The sequence below is a fragment of the Lepisma saccharinum genome, chromosome 29 (genome assembly GCF_977018435.1).
Source record: "Lepisma saccharinum chromosome 29, izLepSacc3.1, whole genome shotgun sequence".
Taxonomy (NCBI): domain Eukaryota; kingdom Metazoa; phylum Arthropoda; class Insecta; order Zygentoma; family Lepismatidae; genus Lepisma; species Lepisma saccharinum.
The window spans coordinates 48422897-48447480 of record NC_139257.1 but is presented as its reverse complement, the minus strand read 5'-3'; the positions used below and the strand labels follow the sequence as shown (position 1 = coordinate 48447480).

General features: G+C 39.1%; 1 protein-coding gene across 1 annotated transcript in view; it reads right to left on the bottom strand.

Annotated features, from left to right (window-relative positions):
• The window catches only part of LOC145981527 (beta-alanyl-bioamine nonribosomal peptide synthetase ebony-like), a 42234-nt gene extending 21087 nt beyond the window's left edge, over nucleotides 1-21147 (bottom strand). The window contains exons 1-5 of the mRNA XM_083114829.1: nucleotides 21056-21147; nucleotides 12414-13528; nucleotides 10857-11024; nucleotides 4851-5047; nucleotides 3610-3705 (exon numbers count right to left, since the gene is read on the bottom strand). Of these exons, the coding sequence (XP_082970955.1) occupies nucleotides 3610-3705; nucleotides 4851-5047; nucleotides 10857-11024; nucleotides 12414-13518 (1566 nt within the window). The 5' untranslated portion in view covers nucleotides 13519-13528; nucleotides 21056-21147. The remainder of the gene's footprint in view (nucleotides 1-3609; nucleotides 3706-4850; nucleotides 5048-10856; nucleotides 11025-12413; nucleotides 13529-21055) is intronic.
• Between the last annotated feature and the right edge of the window lie 3437 nt (nucleotides 21148-24584).

Here is a 24584-nt window from a genome sequence, read left to right as displayed (position 1 = left end):
ATCGAACCCGGGACCTTGAGCATGGTAGTCAGACGCGTTACCGACTGAGCCACCGCGTAATATATTATTATATACACATATATACAGACACACACACACACATATTATATATATATATATATATATATATATATATATATATATATATACACACACACATACATATACACACATGAATACAAATTATGAAATTCTAAATTATGTAACCTTCTCCACTCACCTGTGTCCTCATCCCTTTTAGGTCCAAATGTTTTTTAAGAGTTTTATTTTATGTTTCTCCTTTAATGTAAGGGACCAAGTTTCACATCCATATAATACTACAGGCGAATTTACTGTATTGTATAATTTAACTTTTAGTTTCCTTGTTATTATACGAGAAGATAAAATTGTATGAAGAGAAGAGAAACACTGTTGGTATACTGGTTAATTTTTAGTTGGATTCCATGTGCACTTTTAATCCAAATATGGAGGATTATATATCGGTTGCCAAGGGCCCCAGCTATGATATTTCGCAATTGCAGTTGACACGCACCTAACACCGGTCCTCAGGGCCTTTGAATGGTCACTATTAATTTACCCAAATCGGACTTCTCAGTTAACTTTTTAGGTAAACAGATAACAGGCCCTGACTGGTCACTGGGTGTCCCGACAAGACGTACCAGCGACAGAACGTACCACTTGGGTTTTCGCGACGAAACGTACCACTCAGATAAACACCTACCTGTGAAGGATCCACTAATAACTTCAAAATATTTACGACAAAACGTACCGCGGGTCGGGTATCGCATTCTACACCCTCGATTTTCCAATTTTTAATTTTTTTTAATGAAGATTGTGTGATCCTAATTGCGAATAAAAAAAATTGGAGCGCGGAAAGAAGTATTTACGACTGTACCGCCGTTTAAAGTTGAGATGTTGTCGTTTGAAATTGTTGTGTCCAAATTTCCCACCGATTCCAGGCTCCGCCCCTGGGGTAATTGACTTACTGCCTCCTACCTCTACCGCGGCCCCGCCTTTATCTACAGAGTTCCTTTTAAAGGCATGTTAGAAATTGGCCGGAGTCACATGCACCCAACACTATTTCTCACTGTTTTCCTCATTGACACATGAAGATACCAAAAATTAAGGCTAAAATTAGCCCTAAGAAGGTAACTTACCTCTTTTTACCAAGGCCAAGCACTGAATTGCGGGTCGAAGTTAAATTTGAAAGTCCAAAAATGAAGTAACTCCTATGTTGAAAGTCCTTGTTGTCCTTCTCCACAGAATACCACCCTCCACTCCCTTCCCATCATAAAAATAAGAAGTCGCAAATTATCCCATCCCACAAGTCATTTAGAAAAAATTAAACCTTCCTTTTACGGCCTGTAGTTGCCAAAACGAAATAATTAATTCCAATTTCTGAAGTCGCATAAATGAAATCCAATGTCTGAAATGTCCAATCCGCCAATATATCACACAAATAACATATCGCAATCGCAAATGTTCCCATTGCACAAGTCAATCATAAGAAGAAAAAGAAGAAAATCAGACTTGCGCCTGTGACATAAATCCATGAACTGAAATCTTCAGACTTGCGCCTGTGACATGAATCATAGAAGCCTGAAAAACCTTTTTGACGTTACGTAAGGAATTTTAATATTAAAAAGAAGTAAGTTTCGTAGCACGTAGATCTAAAAAAAATACTTTCCGCGTTATTTACAAACACTGTTTGTTATGAGGAAATAAATATTTTCACGGAAAATTTTGAAATGTGCGGAAAATCGAGGGTGTAGAATGGGATACCGGACTTCAAGGAAAACGCCTGAACTTGCCCTTGCCGCGTCAGACATTCCAATACGGTACGGTATCCAGCACCCAGCTAGGTTAGGTTAGGTTAGAAAGAGAAAGAGTGAACGTGGATTTTGAATTGGCAGCCATATCTGCGATTCGCCAAGTGTTTATGATGAGGATGTTTATGATGGATGGCTGGAAATACACTCTCAAGCCCCAGAATCAGCGAAGCTAACTCTTTTCTTTGATTACTTTGTGAATAGTTGGTTGAAAAACGCGGAAATTCCAATAACAGTGTGGAACTGTAATAACAAACGACACCGAACTACGAATGCCGTAGAGGGTTGGAACAACCGGCTGAACACACTCTTAGGAAGGCCAAACTCTAGAGTGAAGGACGTCGTAATTGGTTGAAAGGAGAGGCCGAAAAATCAAACTGTGCATTTTTGAGGTCCGAGTTAAACATTGAAGGTTTGAAGAGGAAGAAGAGGTATATAAAGTAAGACGAACGCTTTGAAAGAATACTGAAGCGCCATTATGAAGAAAACGGAATCCTAAGATCTTGTTTGAAGGCAGAAGGCTTACACGCAGAAATTGGAATGAAACAGAACGATCCTCCGACATGACAAGAGACAATATTCTTGCTGCAGACATAACTAAAATGAAAATAATAATATAAAAATCACTGGTGTCCGATTAACACCTTTCTTTATTAGTTAGAAATGAAAGGTTATGGAACTTTCTTCCAATAAAGTTTGATTTTTTATCTTTCTAGACACAATTACAAAGAAACTTGACACGTCCTTTCCCATTGCACTAATATTTATTGTTATTAATTATCTTTTCTCTTGTACAAATGTTTATTGTTCTTTAATCTTAATTTCTGTAATTTACCTATCACTGATAATGTCAGGATAGTGACTAACCTGTATATACTTATCTTGTTACCATGGCAATTACGATTGTGTTTTGTCTTGACTTTGAAGTTCGGGCTCGGTTTTTGGAATAGAGTGATCAAGTTGAATTATAAGAAGTTTAATTTCTTTGAGTGAAATGGATTATATGTTAGGCATATAAGTATTTAGTTTGCAAAGAAGTAAAATAGACTTCCTTTTTCTTAGTGCCTAACCCATACCCTGAGAGGCATCACGTGAATGCTTTCGAGTCTTTCATGTGAACTTATTATTTGCTCTTTTAGTTAAATCATGTTCTTTTGACTAAATAACGTGTCAAACTTATCCACTGGCAATCTTGGATTTAAGTTGACTGATGCAGATCTGAGTACAAATCTGTAACGGACAACCCTTCCAAGATTATTCACGATTGCTTTGGTATCAAGAACCCAGCGCATAAGCAGCAGGGTAATGAGAAACTGACCCAAGCATAAGCGGCGTCCGACAAGGCACCGGGCAGTTCTCCCTACGAGGTAGACTTGTGATACCAGCAATCGGGTAAAATAGCCGAAGTATACACAAATCTGGTCCCTTTTTATACTGGACGGTTGTTTACAAAATACCAAATTAACTTGGTTAATATTTACACGTATCTATGGATTTACATAATTACATCATGCAATTTAGTATTTTACATTTTCTACATAAAATTATTAAAGTTGTAAATTACATACTTTCCAAAAATATTTTTTAAATGCCTAAATAGATCACATAATTATTAATTTTGTTAGTTTAAGAAATACAGATTAATTCTCGAACATTCGAATCTCGTGCAAGTCACAGATAATATGTGCATAATCTAGTACGCGCAGATGTTGAACTCCCTCTTTTAAAATGGAAGCATGACCAGATTCGACTGGGGCGACACACAGTTCTAAACGCTTACCTGTGGCATCATATACGGAGGAAGGCTGTGCCTTAAAGCCTCTGTGATGTCCTCCTTTGAAAGTGGCTCCTTGAGTGTTACAAATGCAACAATTGCCTGCGGAAAGAACAGTAAAGAGTCTTTAGTAACAAATAGTAGGTCCAAGGAACGATGTTCGTTCATTATGAGAGCAAGCACCGTTATAGAAGGTAATTATTTGTAGTTGTGTATAAAACAAGGTTTAGACAGTCACGTCGATACTGTATCAAGTAGCCTGCCTACCTTGATCTTTAGGGATTGCATAGTCCACAATTGAAACGAAATTTGACAAAATAGAGGATCTTCTTCATAATTGAAGATGCCCTCTGCCCTTAAAAGGCGCCCAATGTAAAATATATAACTTTCAACATTGTTTCATTTGGAATATATTATTTGGGTGATGAATTTTTCATAAAATAATTGAGGATTCTGTGAGGGTGAGGACATTTTAGGTTCTTATTTCCTAAGATTTCTAATTCGAATCCTTTCTTCTATTTACGATTATAAAACTTTTGCACACATGAACTTTGCATACAAAGAAGCGGTAAATTATGTAGGATTCTGTTCTGAAATGAAAACGTCAACAATTTGGAGTCTTATCACCCAGCTAGCCTTTATAGTGTCCAGCATGCCTGTGCATTTTCCCTATTTCTGTATTTACTATTTCTAGTAGACAGTGAATTTAGAAAAAAACTGCATGTTATATTATTTTGATTTAAACTTTGTGGTGGCCGTTTGCTTGCTTACAGTTTCCTAAATAATGAATTAGTCACATTCAGTGGCGTGTCCAAGGTTTTGACAGAGTATTCCTAAAAAAAGAACATTAAAGGCAGGAAATGATGGCAAGATGAGAACTGACTACTAAAGTAAGTACACAACCCCCCCCCCTTCGAATATCCTGGACACGCCACTGCTTGCATTGACATGAGAACTCTCTTGCTACATGTACGCATTGTTTGATGGATTTTGATCAAATATTAAAACTGTTGGCCCAACGAGATACCAACCAAAAGTTACATATTGTGTTGTATAATTATATAATCAAAACATAGTTAATTTTTGTCAAGCTAATAAAGTTTGATATACCCTGATGTATAAGTTTTGTGTTTTCAGAGCTAGTTAATTGTAATTATAATTTTTGAAAGTCTTTCTCGAACTCGGGACCCCCGGCGCTGTAATGCGCTGTGCTGGAATAACTCTTAAGCAACACTGTTCACATTTACCTGATTAACTTCACCCGGTTTGTAGCACAGCGTCACGGTATTGTCCACCCCATTCACGTTCTGCACAGCCATCCCCACCTCCGTGAGGTCCACGCGGTGGCCCCGGACCTTCACCTGAGAATCTGCCCGCCCCTCGTATATGAGAGTGTCCTTCACGAAGCGGGCAAAGTCTCCCGTCTTGAACATCTCTGATATCTCTGCAACAGAAACACATTCTATCAATTTCATGCTATTCTCGAAAATATTCAACATTCTGCTTCATCAGAAATTTTCCAGGAAAGACTCAGTGCTCGGCAATTAAAGACATGACACTTAATGGACCATTTACACGAGGCCAATTGTAAGACATTCCACTAAACCAACCCAACATTGGCATCGTGTGAATAGAGGCAACCAACCATTGTCTCAAGCCACTCCACTAAATTAGAATGGTTTCAAAGTTTTCGGCACCAGTAGTCATTGGATTGGCTTAGTGGAATGTCTTCACAATTGGACTCGTGTAAATGGTCAATAAGTGAGCATCAATGTTCGAAGGACATCTCTCCACAGGACGTATTTAGGGGCTGTCGTCCTAATTGCGAACAGTCCTAATTGCGAACACTTGCTGCCTGAACAGGAATATACTAGAAGGACTATGTCCTAATCGCGAATACATTTTCTCCCTACAACTTTTTCTCACTTCCCGAGTCTATTTAACGAGTTTCTTTTTAAAGGGACTCAGTTTCTGACTTGAGACTGGTCAGTGTTTTGTTGGATCATAGAAAATTCGACATGATTAAAGTAGTCGCCAAAGCATATATAATTTAATAATAAAAGTGTGGCCTATTTTTGTAGGAATACGTACTACATACTTCTTAACTGAAAAGAGCTTCGTCATTTAATAATAGGATTATTAACTTTACCTAAATTTCACATTCAAATTTCAAAGCATATGAAACTGTTCTTAAAAATTTAGGAATACCTTCAATCTCCTTATAATTGTTAGTGCTCTACACAAAAAAAAACAGAAACACATTTATTTCTTCCGTTTTGAATCTTCCTTCCTGAGAATCATGCCACTAGACTTTTCTGCCTCAGCCTTGAAGCTTCCACTCTGATGTGAACTACCTAGCTCACTGTTGATTTTGTGGTTCCATCCCTCCACTAAATTATTTGCCATATCACTTAAGGTAAAAAGGGGTGTATCGAATCATTAACACACGAATGAAAGTCTACGTCGACAGACTGAAACGGTAAAATGGCCTTAGACGGATTTACAAAGTAGAAGACCACGATAAGTCAATCAGATTGACTATTTTTGTTAGTCAAACCACCTTTCTCTCTGCGTCACTACCTTATCTGTTTTTCAGTTTCATGAGTTCGCAATTAGGACATGAGATAATTTCTCACTTGTGTGTGTTCGCAATTAGCACGATTTAGGCGTTGTTCGCATTTAGACACAACCATTTAGGGGGGTCCGGAGCCCCACCCACGAAAGATTTACTAAGTAAAAAAATTAAATAATTAATAAATTCACTGGAATTAAATAATGAAAATATACTTGTTGTTTAATCAGGGTTATTTAATTCCGCCAATCTCATTGGAAGACAAGGATTATATTGTGATCATACGACTTTGAATGACAGTACCAAAGAAGATTTATGCAAGAATTATTACGTACTTATAACTGGATCTAACATCCTTTTTTGATATTCAATAAATATTCAATTCGTTATCTATTGGACATTAATTTCCTTGCCAAGACAGTTTTCTCTTTTTACAAATTTTGCGGACCTGAACTATACATAATCTAGATAATGAATACGTGCTGCTATTCAAGTATCCTTATACAGTCTTTTTACCTATTCATGTAATAAAAATATAATATTAATCAATTCGAATATTTTAATTCATACTATTTTAATTAAATATTATATATTTTTTAATATAAACATTATTATTATTATTATTATTATTAATTGAATACACTTGGTTCGGATCATTATTGTACAATACAATAACTATTATTAATCAAAATATTCCAATTTATTATTATTTTCATCATCATCGTCACTATCCTTGAGAAGACCTTTCAACTCGTTCCACCAGATGAGTAAATATCTAGCCTAACTGTTTTTTTTAAATGTCATACAGTTATTGTGCTGAAATGTATAGTTATTTTATTCTTTTATTAATTTTACATAGCCTAACTCATTCAAGAAAAGGTTTTAAAGGGCCAAATTTTAGTCATGTTTGAGATCTCACACAAAATTAATTTTTGGAATGTTGAAAATTATGGAACCATTTATTGTTTGGATTGAATGGTAGAATATGGAAAAGCAAACTGGTTCCTATATATACTCAATTTTCCCGATCTAACGCAGTTTATACTTTCATTATTCTGTTCGATTGCAAAGAAAGTTAAATTATTTTCTGTTATTAACATTAATATCAAGCTTTCTGCTTTTTGGGTAATGAATAGGGAACGGGTTTAGGCTATATGTAAATACATATTTATATGTGAAGCTGAAATCAGTTATATTTTGTATTATCTTTGCGCATCATGGCATGCAGACTCGATAAATTCAGTTTCTATTTTCCAAATTTTTACATATATTAGGTTTTGGCTCTTATTTTACATATTTTAGTTATTTTTAAATATTATTTCCGTATCTCAGAACATTGCTCAACATATGCTCCATATTCGCGCAATAACTACATGTCCCCGTGTGACCGAAAGAGTGGGTGAATTTCTAGCAAATAACTGAGAAACTTGAAATACACTCCCATTACTTCTTGCGATATTGAAAGCAGTTTTAGTCAATATAAATCCATCTTAAGAGACAACAGAAGGAAATTCACTTACAACAAAAGTTTGTTATTCATTGTTTTGGTAACAGAAAATCAAAAACACATTTTGTGTTGTTTTACAATGAAGGTCAGTGTAAGCGTACTGTATTTTATGTAGCTCGTGTAGTCTTTCATATTATCAAAAACGTAATTTTTTAAAATTTTAATTCTATACTTAACTCCATATTTTGGTGAAAATAACTCCCCCCTACCAATGCTCATACAATGCTCTATTGATGTAAAATACTGTAATGATCCTGCGAGGTCATCACAATTATTTAGTTTCTGAGTGTATTATTCCATGTTAATTGCTAATTCTGTCAACGTTTTTTGTATTAACCATTCATTGTAAATGGTGATAATGAGGTCAGGTGATCTGTGTTAGCATATTATGCTGAGTTGTAATGTTAATCAGGCCCTGCGTGGTCGCAAAGAATACGTATTATTTATCTTATAATTGTATATTAACGTTTAGCACACGTTTAATATTATAATATGTTTTTATCGTTTGTGCTTTGAGCACATAGTTCAATCGTCTGCCGAAGAGATGGCCTTCCCTGCTCTAGCACGGTTCCATGTAGTTCGCTTGAACGGCGCTAGAGGCGCTACCTGAACCGAGGCTATATAACCGGCCGCGCAGCAAATATTCTTCAGTTGGAGTCGAAAAGCAGATCAGTTAGTTTTTATGAACTTTCCAGCCTGATCATTACTAGTGCGTAGTTAGAGATCGGTTAGTTCGTTGAACTTTCCAGCCTAATTATTGCCTATTTTTGTGGAAGTAGGAAAAGGTTTATTATTAATATTCTTCAGTTGGTAAAAAACTGTACATGGAATCAGTGATCGGTTAGTTCGTATGAACTTTCCAGCCTGATCATTACTAAAGTGTAAATCACCAACCCTGAGACCTTCTATAAACAAACGGTCTCACAGATTCGATGTATCACTCCGCGTCAGCTGATTCATGACCGCAATCATCTGCTGTTACACTCATAGTTCGCAGCACCTATTCATTTTATATAAGAGCCTCTGAATGTGAGAACCCGCTCTCAAAACATCAGACGAATATGCAGTCGCATACATTGTTACTCTCCCGGTCATTCTCTCTTTCATAACCCTTAAAACTGCAGACACTGACACACCACTGCACTGGGATACCAACTTAACCACTTCATTTACTGGTTTCTCAGGATACCACTGACAGAACGTTACATAAATATTGAGTAGAATCTGTTTCTCGCCCCTTTTCAAAGGCTGTCCTTGCTGGTGTTTTGAAAACTAGCTCAGAGAACACGGAGACCTTCCCGCACGCATATAACTCGCCATGATATTTTTCTAAGGATAAGTCAGGCAATATTACTAAGTTGCACTACTTCCTTGCTGTTCACATGATTATTTTTAGAAAATAACCAATGTTATAAAATATCATTATGTATACAAAGCTCATTGAAAGTTACAATGCATATTCCTACAAAATATTCACACTTATCTTGCCTTGCCATGTCACCAAGTTATTTTACGAAGTGCACTATATTTAGCGGAACAAAAATCGTTATTAGGATGCTTGTCAAAGTTTCCAACCGCAATAAATTTACGAACTTTCTTTGTCTTGTTTTGATCATCATCATCAATATATTTATTGGACTTACAGCATTTCATATGGCTGTTTATGCCCATTATATATTTTATTTACATAAGGTACAATTTGCATACAATCTACAAACAAATTTCAAATACACTCCTATCTATATCATTCTTAGAAATATACATTACCATGTTATATCTTTTTGTCTAAAAAATGCAAGAAAGAAGCCAAATTTATGGGAAATGATTACTGGTGCAAAGAGTTAACCATAAAGGTGAAGCAATAAGTAAACAAAGAAAGAGCATTGGGTTTAAAGTGAGACGTCATTTGCGGCAGCGTATCCCATACTACAAATTGGCCATTGTTTTACCTTACGTAATGAATCCTGTAACAACGCTGGATTTTCTTGTGGATTATTTTACTTCTGTGAGTTTGCAATGCTTTCTGCATGCAGGTGGTTTTGTTTACAGAAGGTCTCAGGGTTTCTGATTTGAACTTTAGTGCGTAGTTAGAGATCGGTTAGTTCATTGAGCTCTCCAGCCTAATTATTGCCTATTTTTGTGTGAGCAAGAAAAGGTTTATTATCCATTTTGCCTGTACTCATCTCACTCAACAGGTCGTTAGGTGCCGTGGCTTGCCGCGAGTTGATTGCTTCCTGGAGATGAGGCCTTGCTCGAAAAGGTTTATTATCCATATACTTCAGTTGGCTTTCACGTCGACTCACGATAAGATCTCTCTTACCAACTGACCCGGAAGAAAGGAGCACTCCGCTCTTGCGAGAGGCCAAGCACCCTAGAGAAGTTGTCCTTCGCCTGCGGGCGAGAGAAGCTGCACTCCGCCTATCAGCGAGAGAGGTTGAACTCTGCCACTGGCAAGATAACCCACTCCACTTTCGAGTGAGAGATATCCCACTCCGCCTATTGGCGAGAGAGAAAAACTCCACTTTAGAGCGAGAGGACCCGCTCCGCTTGCTACGAGAGGTTTCCTCCCACTATCAACCTGCGGCACCCCGCCAGGGTAGTGTGGCGTTGGTTTTCTAGGCAACCGCTCAGAAGGTAAAATTACAGGTCAGATAAAATACTACTGTTATCGTGAGGGCGACCTTAATAGATGCCCTTGTTTTACTAAAGCCAACAGTTCCCTGTAAAAAGTCTGCAGCTACAAAAGTCGGCACAAGGACAGCACATTCCTAACGAGAGTTGGATCTACATTTTCGACGACAGAGGGCAGCAGCAGCAGTGATCCTGTTCTCAGTTTACAGCAGTTGCAGAAGCCATTCTCCCCCCCATTGTGTGGCAGAACCTAGGTCAGTGAGTGTAATATCCTACGCGGGCGTGTGCTAAACTTCCAACGTTTACAGTGTATCCAGCTATAGTCATTAAAGTTTCTCTAACTTTAGACAGTGTACTTTTTCCCGAACCCTGAGTGAAATAGTGTCTCATGACACCGCTGGCAGAAGAGTTAGCATGATGGGTAAAACTTTGCAGTGGGTTTGGTGCTACTGATTGGTCGTTGCCAAGCTAGTAGCCTTGCACCTCCGCTGACGTACTCGTGCAGGTGTAGTAGGCACTCGAGAAGAATATTGCAAGACTCACCTGCATCCGTGGCGAGAGGGTTCTGCATGAAGTTCCCCATGTTGGATCTTCCCACGTACCCGGCTGCGAGGTTTCTGCCGGCGACATACAGCTCCCCCGTCTCCCCCAGGAGCACCGGCCGCTGCTGCTTGTCCAGAAGGTAGAGGTGCGTGTTGTCGATGGCACGCCCTGCAGGAAGAGACACTCATTAGTAGGGCTCGAAAGTTGACCTAAAAATACCTGTAGAATGACCTTAAAATTGCCAAAAAAGTGACCTAAAATTTTCAAAAAAGACCAAAAATTTTCAAAAAAGTGACCTCAAATGTTCAAAAAATGACCTATAATAAAATAATTTCCGCCCTTAAAATGAAAGCTTCATTTTATCATAAATTGCAAGATACAAGTTGAATAATTTGATAGAATCTGTTGTTTACTGGTTTAAACTATACAAGCAAAAGGACAAAGGAGAAAATAGAAACTTCAAAAATGATAAATGCAAAACTGCAAGAAATACTGAAAAATGACCTAAAACCCCTAAAAGGCCGGAAAATACAATACAAATAATAGTCAAAATAGAAAGAACGTTTTCTGGTTGCAACTGAAATGAAACTGACTACTACAAGGTTTAGCACGGTCTTCAAAGCCCAGAAAGAAAGATGATTTGTCATCAAGTTCCTAGTCTTAATCATTAGGATTCAGAACAGAAAAAACACAATTCTACTTCAATTTCATGATTAAGGACAAGTAAGCAAATTAGAAAAAAGCAGGTGAAGCAATCAATAGTGCGAACAACATCGAAAGTTTGAAAAATAATGATCTATGTATATGACAAAGTACACGCGCTACAGGGCACCGTGATAATGTCTTTAGTAATACTAGATAAAGTGAAAACATCCTATATTAAGACATTGCTATAGCGCTGTTTTATATAGTAGAATGCTCAAGATGCGAATAGAATTCGAAAAAATGAACATATTAAGCAATCACAAAACTAGTATCATTATTTGTCTCCAGTATAATTCTCTGTGGGGTTTGTGTCCATGTGCGTTTGTGATTGCACCTTTCGTCAGTTTCATTTTAGCATTCATCCTCATCGTCAAGAGTATCCAAAGTGGCAGAAAAGCGAGGTAATATAACTAAATTATCCATCAATCAATGTTTGTCTTCGACTACAGTGATGGCAAAGTTGAATTAGTAGCAGTCACATGGGAGAGGAGTGTGGATCTGAATGTGAAAAATGAATGACACAAAGTGGTATATTAGATATTAAGATTACATATGGGAGACTTGCGATCATTTATCAAATAAGAAGGAATACATGTAGAGACCTGAGCAAATTAGAATAAGGGAAGAAGGCACAAAGCTTTGAACAGAAAGGAGTTCAAACTAGACCGTAAAATCTGGTAAGATATGCAGGAAGAATTTAGGAAACTTTTCAAATACACCAAGCAGATTGCGGAGTTTGATTTTTAAGCAGTCGGAGCCATGCACAAAATCAATTCTGTAATTCTATTCACGCTTGTCTGGTTTGAAATGCTTGCTCTCAGAACTAACGAATAGACCAATATCGTTACTTACCGATTGGGACCTTATTGTCAACGACTTTGTTCCTAACGTCATCCTTCGAGGAGAAGACCTCGTACGTGACGTCGGCCATCACCTCCGTGCTGCCGTAGAAATTGCAGATGACGTGGTCGGTAGGGAACCGCTCGAAGAACTCTCGTAAGAGATCCACGGGTAAGATCTCCCCACTGCACACCCACAGGCGGAGCTTCCGCAGCCTCCCCTGGGCGCCGGGAAGAGCGAGGTATAGCAGGATGCTCCTCAGGAGAGAAGGGACCAGCACCAGCCGGGAGATGCCGTAGTCTTCCAGGATTCGCACGAAGGACTCTGGGTTCTGGATGACCTCCTTGGGGACGACGAGGACAGGGTGCCCCTGGAGCAGAGGCCCGAAGATCTCGCTGAGGGAGTCGACGAAGGTGAGCGTCGTCTTGAAGCAGGAAACCTCGTCATTTTTGTACGGGAAAGTCCTCCATTGCCAGCGCAGACGGTTCAGGATGGCCTTGTGCGGGAGTCTAACCCCTTTCGGAGTCCCCGTGCTTCCGGAAGTGTACAGTACGACAGCCAGCCGTTCCCTGGCAGCAGGGAGCATTTGGGTGTCGAGTATGGGACCCTCCTCCTGGTCTAAAGATTCCTGCAGGATCTTCTCGTAGAGAAGCATCGGGACAGGACTCTCCATGAGTTTCAAGGAAGCATCCAGGGTCTCCCTTTTGTCGGAGGCAGCCACGACGAAGACGGGAGCAGAATCCCTCAGTATTTGAGCAACGCGCTCCTCTGGGAAGCTGAGGTCCAAGGGGACGTAGGCGGCTCCCATCTTGAGGATTGCCATCAGAAGGACCACGAGGTCGTCACCGGGAGCCATGTTCACCGCCACCAAGAAGTCTCCGTCGGGGTTCGAAGGCAGCTTCTTCTCCCGGACATGGCGCAAGAGGACCCTGGCCAGGCGGGACGAGGAATTGTCGAGGGTCCCGAATGTCGTGTGGGAGCTTTTGAAAACCAGGGCCGTCTTCTCGAAGATGCTGTTGTTCTGGGCCACGGCCTCGAATATGCGGTGCAGCAAGTGGGGACCTGTGAGGGCATGCTTCTCTCCGAAGGCAATGGACAGAGCTGGAATCGTACCCATCTCCGCTCTTCTGCAAAGAAACAGGAAGGTCAATTATGTTCATGGCTACGACTATAACAAGACTTCTTACTTCCTAATACTTCAATGAGATGCCAGAGATTAATTTAGAAAGCAAACTTTTTTCCACATTCGCACGACACAAGCCTAAGATACCGTTCTTTGTCTTGGTCATTGAAAAATTGTTGAGTATCCCCTGGCCTCGCCTCAAGTAGTGATGCGAGCGACTTATTAGAGTAAAGTACCCTTCTAGATTTTCCTGCGCCAATCCACTTCCGCGGAGTCAGCTTCTCTTGACAAAGAAATCTTAGCCACAAATTTGGGAGATATTGCACTGACACATTTCCTCTTTCGACTGTTTCATTTCCGATATTAGTATGCAGGAAATACAGAGGTTGTTGACTACGGAACAGAAACAAAAAGATACATGGATGGGAGTCGTTACAGCCATAGGCGTTGCGCGCAGGGGGTTGAACCAATGCTTCGAAAACGGTTTCAACAAAAGGTAGCGTCCGTCAGGATGAAACTTCACACACCACAAACGGTACCTCTCGATCGATCCGGTACAGAGGACGATAATGTGAACGCCTTAAAGTTACATTCAGGAATTCAATCGGATATCCCTCATACTCTATAGGGGCTTTATCTGGAAGAATTCACAACTAGTGAACCTTATACACCAGGAGTTGACAATACTGGGAGAAACATTGAAACACTGGCAGCATAAAACAGCTACTTCCTAAAACAGAATCATCCATCATAGTAACAACGCATCAACTATAAAATCTATCATGCTGAATGACGCATATAAACTGTGCTCCTTCTTATAAATTCTCTTTTTTTTTATCTTAGGGAGAAAAATCTGCACCACTAACTCACAGAGCAAGAAAAAAAAAATCTCGTACACGCGACAGCACTCGCCGCAACATTTTTTCTTCTTTCTCATACAAGATTATGCCGACCCTTTGTCCCCGTGACGTCACTTTATGATATGATTCCACACAGAGTAGGGTTGACCCCTGAAGACGATACCCAAGCAGCACGACCTTCTGCTTCGCTAGCATTTTGTGCACGTTAACAACAACTACAAAAAAAAAAACAACCGAAGGAGATGAATATAGCTTCTGCATATGGGAAGAGAGCTCACGTGTTCTCGCTGTTGGCGGAGAAAATACGCTATGCATCATTCGCTGTAAAATTCTCATTCTGTGACTTTTCAGTAACTCATAACTACCTTCAACACGCCAAAATGCCTTTCAGAGCATGTATGTAACAACGTCTTATCCACTCTTTCTCTTCATATTTCTTCAATTCATATAACTTCTTACATATAAACGGCAATATTATCAATATATTTAATATATGACAGCATCTTAACTTCTAAATTATTATCGTTCAGATGTGTCCCAGCTATCGATGAAGCGAATTGATGCATCGTTAAAAACCAACAAAGCTCTCACACAGAACACATTTTTTTTACTCCTACCGAACACAACTCACACGATTTGGACAGAAATATCCAATCAAATCCCAATTTTTTCCTTATTACATCTGCCATTTTCTGACTTCATGCAATATTGCTATTCACACATCTTTACATTAAGTGCTATTACATGTTTGATACTCCCGTTTCCATTTATTTTTTCTGAAAGACTTTTCATTATATGTTCTGCTATAATAGAATGCATACTATGTACCTAATCTTGTTATTTACACCCTGATTAAATTTGCCAATTGCTCCCGTTTACGCTCAAAAGTTAAGGAGATGAATATAGCTTCTGCATATGGGAAGAGAGCTCACGTGTTCTCGCTGTTGGCGGAGAAAATACGCTATGCATCATTCGCTGTAAAATTCTCATTCTGTGACTTTTCAGTAAACATACTAAACACCGATAATGATCATCCTTTGCTGTGTCATCACTAATGTACCTTGTAAATTAGATGTTGCGCAGATCCAGAAGTCATCCATAAGTGGCAAGAAGATCCCGCATCGAATTTATATTGTGGCTGAACTTTGCTTCCAAACATGATTCTGTCTCCAATCAACTTATTTCTGTATTTGTTTTCAAAATTTGAGACCTGCTAACTTATCTTTCGGATTCAGGGTTAAGAGTGATTTTCTTAAAGTGTTTTCCACAGTGTCACATACATATACGTCATGAGATGAGATGTCGCCCAGACTATCATTATTGCCAATTTTGGTTCCATTCGCTTCGGAATACACGACAGAACAATGCTACAGTGCTACACAGTGATGTGCCGTAGACTATAAGTTTACGTCTACATTCGTTGTCTACACGTAATCTACGCTTAGATTACATTGGGTTTTAGTTTACATAGACTACGTAGACAATCTAAAGTGCATTAAGAATAATTTGCAAGGGTTTCATGAAAGGAAAGTGACATTTTCAACTATATTGGTTTCTAACGAACTGAAAAGATTTACAACAAAATTTATCTTCTTTTCTATTATCAACTATGGAAGAAGATAAATAGTATGCAAAAAACAACAACAGATGGCAGTCGTGAGGCAAAAGTGGTATTTTTCCCATAAAACACTAGAATATTTCCTATATTAGGTTTTTCCTAGGTGAGAAATTGTTCGAATTTGGAAGAAAGAGTATGAAAAGTTCTCCTCACAGATCAGCAACTGATACGCAGTATAATTTTCTTTTAATTCCACGGCGCGCTTTGCTAAGTTATCACCTTTCGCCATGTTGTTTACATAGATTACGTAATCTACGTGCATAAAATAGTCTACGTGTAGAATGTAGACTATCGTTGTTTACGCGTAGACGCACATCACTGGTGCTACACTTCAACTAGTGTATTATTATTCGAAATGTACAGTGCCTGTTAATATGACGCTACATACAAAACTACTGCTCTACGACGAAATGTGTTATATACCGGGTGCAATCATTTATTCAGCGGCTGGTCATTGTTCATATTTAATCCTTTTTTTTTTAAATCAAGAAATGGGCTTGTCCCCTGGTCAACCCTATTTCTTTTCAGGGGGAGGTGACATGTCACGAGCCGAAAATAAAATGCTTTGTCGTCACAAAAACTCCAGCCGGCTCCCGGGTGACGAGAGGTCGCGAGAGAAGCGTGAAGGCGAGTGGTTGGTCTTAATGGTGGGACTCGTGAAGTACGTCCGTGCAAAGGTTGGGCAGCGCCCAGAGTACCAAAGTACCACACGGCGCCGACGCGACCAAGCCAACGGACCGGATCAAGTACAGTGAAGACTAGGGAGCGGAAGTTGATGAAATGTCATATTTTTTCTGACATCTCTGACACGATGCCCATTAAATATACACAATATTACACTTCGTCTAGAACCCAAAAAAGGTAATTTTTAAAATGCATTTTTTTTTTCATTTTTTGCCAATTTTCAGGTTGTAGGTCATTTTCCCCGATTTTCGGCATTTTTCAGTCATTTTTCGCAATATTCGGTGTATTGTTTCGTCATATTTTGTCGCTTCTTTCATTTTGGTAATATTCTTGAGTCTTTCCACCAAGATGAACATAGGCCTATATATATATATGAACTGGTGACAGTGTTTGTTGTGTCGGGAGAAACCACCAGGTTGGTGCCTTTTTTTTTTTAAAGCAAGATTGCACTTTGTTTAATTTCCTTTTCATTTCAATTTTTAACCTGAAACTAACAAGTTTAATGGTCATTTTTTGCATTTTTTACGTAATTTTTTCCCATTTTTTAGGACATTCCATAGGTCATATACCTATTTTTTAGGTCATTAACTTCCGCCCCCTAGTGATGACATTAGTAATTTAAGTATCAGTGTTTAGTAGTTCAAACCCGTCTCGGGCGTGTTCATCCCCTTACCTATTCGGCCTGTACATAATAAATAGGTGAAGGACAAAGGAGCATTAATTATTCCCCCTTCTCACATTTAAACCCCACTCGTAACCAAGCTGTTAGGCCGGCGAACTACCTAACGTAACACTATCTCTGCTCTAGTGGAAGTGGTGTGATCAGCATCACGCCGCCATTTACCCTTACCTTCTGCCAGTAGTACTAATTAGAGGTTGGGTGAACCCCAGAGTCTTTTATACAAGGACATTCAACAAAATCCCCACCCGAACTCACGAATCCAAGGAATCCAACCAAAGTTAAATTATGAAATGGATATAGCCCCATCTTTCCCCACGGAGCCAGCTACACGACTGTTGAACTTAATTCTTCAGTCTCAAGGGTGTTCTAGGGTGCAGGGCCGTGCCTAGACCAAGGGCGTATTTAGAGAGCGGTCCACTCGCCACCCTTGGGGAAAGATATCAGATTGAATGGATAAATGCAATACCATGAAGCTCATTTCTGCAATTTGCACGTGAGTGAGTTTATATCATAACTGAAATTATAATTATGACGTTAAACTTATTTAAGATTACAGATTTGTGCTAAAAGAGACATCAATTTGTCTACTAAAGTCCGAAAGCGAGATTAATTTGGAATGATTTTAAAAGCACATAGAAACAAGAATTGCTACATTTCCTGTGTTGATATTAACAATCTCGTCTTATTCTACAAATTTTCATTTCATTTATCTTCGCATTAGTATACTCCCATACGCCGAACTAAATTGAGGGGGGGGGAGTAAATTTTACTATTGTAAATAAAAAAAAAGATCTTTATCTGCGTTGAGCACTTCAGTGATTAACTAGAAATAAGTTCCATTCGTGAATTATGTTTATATTTTTACATCTCAATGCTTCTGTGTAATTCTATTACGTCACAAGTGTCTTGTTATGTAAGCAGGGTGTTCTTGTGCTGACATTTCTAAATAGATTATTCTGCAATGTATTTATAAATCGCCTAAAACTATTCGTAATTATAGCACACACTATTCCATCCAGGTGAATCGCCAATATTCTCTAACATTAATCGTTTATTTCAAGTTTTCTGTTGTATATGATATTATCCAATATTATGTTTTTGACATGTTATATTCAATCACTATTTCTCATCTGGTAAAGCCACCTGTCGTAAATTTGGCTAATCTCAGATTTGCTATGTTGCAATTCAGTCTGAAATGCCCGATGACATGCTTTAATTGAACCAGTTTGCCAGTTTTTACGAACGAGGAACACACACACACTCTTCGATTGTGTACATTGTAATTCCTATACATTCGAGCCAACACTGAGGAGATACATTGCCGCGGAACAAAACAAATGAAGGTCACTGGAAGAGTCCAAACCTATTGCGAGGGGTTACATCCTGTTTTACATTGTTGGAGGTATGTGCATACAAAATTTCAAGACAAACTTTAAGTAAATGGCAGTTTTATAAACAAAAGTTTGGGGCCTCTAGCGAGGGAATCACCCGATATTTCCGGACTTAAAAATATTTCAAAACTGTCAAGACCTTTTGGAGAGGTGTGTAACCATTTTAATAGAAAATCGAACTTCATATACCGTTAGTTGGTTAATTGATTTTGTTATTTAGCTTTCGTTTCTGCCAGTTTTGGCTAATCGTGACGATGAGGATGAGGATGACTAACGACATTATGAAATTATGGAAAGAATACCCATTCCAAGGCCGGGATTCGAACAGAGACCCTTGACGTCATAGCGCGCTGTCCTAAACACTCCGCCACCGAGGTAAGCATCGATTATTAATAATTGTTATTACACGAATAGCTAAAAACATGATATAAGAATAAATACATTACAGCATTACAGTTTCTTTCATGCTCCGGAGGGAATCTACCGCACACTCGGACAAATTTGTACAACAAAACCAAAGTATAAAGATAAATATTTTGCACGATATTCAGGCAATGATCAATGACCCAGTTATAAAGATTCCAGAATATATTGAAGTCAGATGGTTATCGCACTACAGAATAGTCAACGCTGTCCCCAGAAGCTTGAAGTCAATTTTAATGGCTTGTGAACATATCCACAATTAAGGGACGGATCTTACATCACTGGCAGGAGGCATCTTGCTGGATATCAGAAATGAAAGTTTCATTATTACCTGCAATGTGATGAATGAAATTCTCAGTGCACTTTCTATCCTCAGCAACGCTTTGGAAAAGAAGGATTTGAGTCTGGCCAAAGTCATCCCTCTAATTACTTCAACCCACTTGCATTTGCAGAATGTTGCAAATCAGTGTGAAAACATCAACAGTGATCTGCAAAAATGTATTCGGACCGAACTGAAGAATATCGAATATGAATCGCACCTAGTTGCTGATGAAGATGCTAGGAAAACTTTGTGTGGGATGAAGGAATATGCGGAAAGTGTAATTGAAGAACCGGCATAGAATGGTCTTTCAATGCTATGAATAGGATACTAACTGGAACAAGAAGTAGAATGCTACCAGGAACTTTAATGCATTGTATGATAATAAGCATTGAGGGACCTAAGATTCCAACTGATGATTCTCTGGAGAAAACAGTAGATTTATATACCACGAAGAAAGCTAGCAGAATAAGATTGCTGTAAATTCTTCATGCCATCTTAAGCTTTGCATGATGCGTTCTATTGAGTTTAATAATTGTAATATTTTTCCTGGTTCACTATTGTGGAATTTGTTCTGGATGATGAAATGTAAAGGTAGGTGATGTTTTGTAATTTACTATTTACTATTGTAATGCTAAATTCACGAGATAATATTTGTAAATGTTAGACAACAGACTAATAAAAAGAAAAATCTATGTCTTTCCACATTGAATTACTAAGTATACTTAGGCCATCGCATCATACATAATTTTTGTTACTGTACATCATTTCCCACCTGTAACGCTCAGCGTCAAGTTCATTGACGAACCACGAACGACCACTGGCAATTCTCAATGTTAAACGCACATGTGTTGTATTTCGCAGATGAGATTCACAACGCCCTCCCGGTTCTCTGGAATGCCCCCCGGAGCAAATTGTCTGAAAGAAACACTGACTATATAGCTTGTGTGTAACTAATATCACTAAAATTTGTATCAAAGAGCTGTCCCACCAAAGACAATGTCAAGAAAATGTTTGAATACCAAAAAGTTGATGAAAAGTCCTCGATCATTATTTTTATGCGTATTTCTTATGGCACGTATAAATTTTCGCAGGAACATTCAACCCAAAGCTCTATAATCGCAATCTATTCAGTACCCTTATGTAAGTTCTGCGGAAATAAACCAACTTCAAAGTATACAACAGCAAACAAGTGTTTTGCTCATATAATTTTGGACCTAAAGTCTTTCGGAGGGTCTCCCCGATGGCGCAGTGGTAACGTCGTCGCCTTGTAATGAAAGGGTCCCGGGTTCGATTCCCTGTGGAGGCACATAGTGGTTCGGACTTAAAACACCAACTCAATCAATGAATCAATCAATCTTTCGGAGGGGGCTTGAAACCCCCGGACCCTCTAAATGCGTTCTTGTAATTAAGAATATACGTGTTCCACCAAGACCTGCACTAATCAAGGGGTCCCGGGTTCGATACGTGGTGGAGGCGCATGGTGGTTCGGATTACACTTTAAACAGATCCAGTCCCGATTAGCCTATGTGTGCATAAAGTGGACGCACTGACCTGAATAGTTGAAATTTAGAAACTGGAAATCTTCCGACACCTGCAGCACACTCCCCTGTGTAACGGCAATTTCGGTCTGGGAGAAAGCAGCCACTGACTGTACCGACTGCCTCAGCAGAAGATACTTTATAGGGGAGAGGGGGGAAAGCTAAACTTCCCTCTTAAACGGGAACCAACGACAAAGAGTTGATTGTCACATGTCAATAAACCTGACCGAGTCGGAAATTGCAGAAGGTCAAGGAGACGATAAGAACCTAGAGCGTAGAGCGTCTTCTTTATAAAGCATTTGGTAAACAAATTCAAAGATCATTTAAAATCATGCACGTGCACTCCGGTACAGCAAGGCCAGCACACATCATAACTGTTACTAATTAATTCTTTAACTTTTGGATTCTCATTATTTCTTCCGGGTTGCCTCAACAGAATATCAACCTGCAAGCCTCCAAGGTTCGTCCTTTTCCGATATGGGGACATCAAAACCCTCTCGCGGCGTGTTGACAAAACATCTGCGTAGTATCACCCTGGCCATCCTGTAGCTTACAATGTCACCAGGAGCCTCAGAAATCCCCCGGCGACCTTGAAGGATCCAATGGGAGGGTAGGTTGTGCGGAGGCAAATTTTGTTCTCGAGCCGGTAAGCCTGAAAGAAAACCAGAGTGCCATCGGATCAGTCTACTGATGCCCTCAGTGTTGCGAACTGCACGATTAAGGTGAGGAGATACAGTTACGCACCAATTGTGCATTTATTTCAATATCGTCCGAACGGCCACTGCTACTAAAAAAAACCCTGGTGTATCCAAGAGTATGAATTTATCTCCATGTTGCAAGTGGAAGCGTTTTTTATGTTGATTATTAAGTTGGACACGATGTTTGAAAAATATGATGAATAAGAGTTTTCGGAATCCCATGTATTCCTTATGGGGAATCAACTTCAACATCAAGCTAGGGCTAATCAAATGGAAGTTTTCGACTTTCCGCTGGAGAAATGCATCTTCAATCTGCCCTATTCTCGTTGATATATTTTTCTATTCCAGCGGAAGTTTTATATTCCCAAGAGAACGAATCAAATCATACTCCCATATGATCAATGCTTTTCTCCTTGCCTCCTGGCAGTGGTGCAAACCTGATGCGCATAAAAGAACTAAATTTAACCGTAATTGGAGTTAAACGGACTTTCAGGGAGCTAGATTTACGAAGGCTGGATAAAGTGCCTCCTAAGGCAATGTTAGTTGCCAAGGGGTGGGGGTACTGCGATTATCCTTAACTCTAAATTGAATTTATTCTTAGTTTTCAACATCTAGATCCGGCGGCATCACCCATCTCAATAATCCACCGATGGTGGTATGAAATCGAAAAAAAAGAATTCCCTGATAACAATATTATGTCAATTTCACGTCAAACACGGCGCTATAAAGAAGTAGCTGGGGAGATAAGAGGGGGTGGAGCCAATATTACAATATCACGTCACGTGTGAAATGTATAATTATGACGAAAGTTAGTCTATGTGGGCCCAAAACCAGTGATGGCATCATAGTGGAACACAGGGGTGGGCATCCAGGTTCACAGCCAAACGAGTGCACCAAAGAGCCAGATCTGGCTCCAAGAGAGCTAAGTTGGCACACTGCCATGGACGGAAGAGCTTGGGAAGAGTCCCGTGGAGACTGTATCGCATGTCCTTAAGTGTCCAAGTGTACTGTATACTGTCAGGGGTGTAGCATATCCACCAAGCTAGTTAAAATTTATATTCATAAATAAACTATAAAGTTTCGAAACACAAAAATATGACAGCTGACATACGGATGACATATTCTATGTGAAGATAAACGTTTCAGGGCGTTCGGTGTCCATGGACACATCCGCCAAATAGAGTTGGTAAAACTCGCTGGCCGCGGTCACAATTTTTTTCAAGCACTTTGCGAGGTGAAAGGTTACGGTTTTTCAGGCGGGTGAATTTCCATTTGTTTGCTTCATAAACTTTAGTGTTGGCATTGTTTACTATTTACTACGGAAAGAACTACATGGTGCCAAAGTGGATTTGTGTGAAAATCTTGAAGATAGTTTCAATCATCCGCGATCATTTGGTGCAATAAATACGTCTGAAAACAGACCAACTGGAATTCGAAAAAATGAACAAGTGCGCTAGAACATTCATCTTTCCCGTAAGAGACGTTATGGAAACAGTATCAGGTAGAGTGCTAATTGTTTTCAGTATAACTTACCATGTAGAAGCAATGAATTCTTGATTTTCTTTTTTTTTTTCTGGATCTGCTTCCCCAACGGGAAATGTCACCGCACGCCACTGTATAGAAGCTTATGACTTACGAGATTTTACGTGATTTCCTATTGTGTCCAACCCGTGACACCAAATAAACGATTTCTCCATTAACTGTTACATTAAAAGGTTAATAACCTTCTCTGTCTTAATTTATTTTTCATAATTTGACAATTCACAGAAAGTAAAATAAACTTATGAAGTGAAGAGGCACCCGTGAGAAAATTGTTCACTTGTAGCTACAAATCTGGGAAAGTATTTTAAGGGTAGTTATGTTTAATCAACAGTGTTAAGTTTCATATTTCATTGCACAGAAACCAAGATAAATGTTGCTTAACTATTAGTAGAATAGTTACTTTAATACCAAAAATGTAGTCCGCATGTCCCACCCGTGGCAATGGAATGTCCCATTTGTGTGTGTTGTGTGTTACCACCAGTGATGTGCCGTAGACTATAAGTTTACGTCTACATGCGTTGTCTACATGTAATCTACGCGTAGATTACACTGGCTTGTAGTTTACATAGACTACGTAAAAGGTAAAAAGGTAAAGTGCTCCCCTGTGCTTAGCACCACGCCATGAAGGCGTATAGGGGGTGTGGGGGTAACGCCCCACACTTTCTTGATCCGGTCGTGAGTGGGGGTGATGTGATCAGCATCACGCCCCTGACCGCCTTTACCCCCCAGGGTTTCCCCCAGGTACCCATGTTATTCGACGCAATCTAAAGTGCATTAAAATAATTTTCAAGGGTTTCATGAAAGGAAAGTGACATTTTCAACTATATTGGTTCCTAACGAAATGAAAAGAATACCATTTACAACAAAATGTCTCTACTCTTCTATTATCAACTATGGAAGAAGATAAATAGTATGCAAAACACAACAACAGATGGCAGTCGTGAGGCAAGAGTCGTCATTTTCCCATAAAACACTAGAATATTTCCTATATTAGGTTTCTTCCTAGGTGAGAAATTGTTCGAATTTGGAATCAGCAACTGATACGCAGTATAATTTGATTTTAATTTCAGGACGCCCTTTGCTAAGTTATCACCTTTCGCCATGTTGTTTACATAGATTACGTAATGTACGTGTATAAAATAGTCTACGTGTAAAATATAGACTATTGTTGTTTACGCATAGACGCACATCACTGGTTACAATCAATGGAAACATCTAAATAACAGTGAAACAGGCCACCTTGGTGGTCCAACTGGTTGAGTAGTCTACACCAGTGGTATTCAACCTGGGGTACTCGTACCC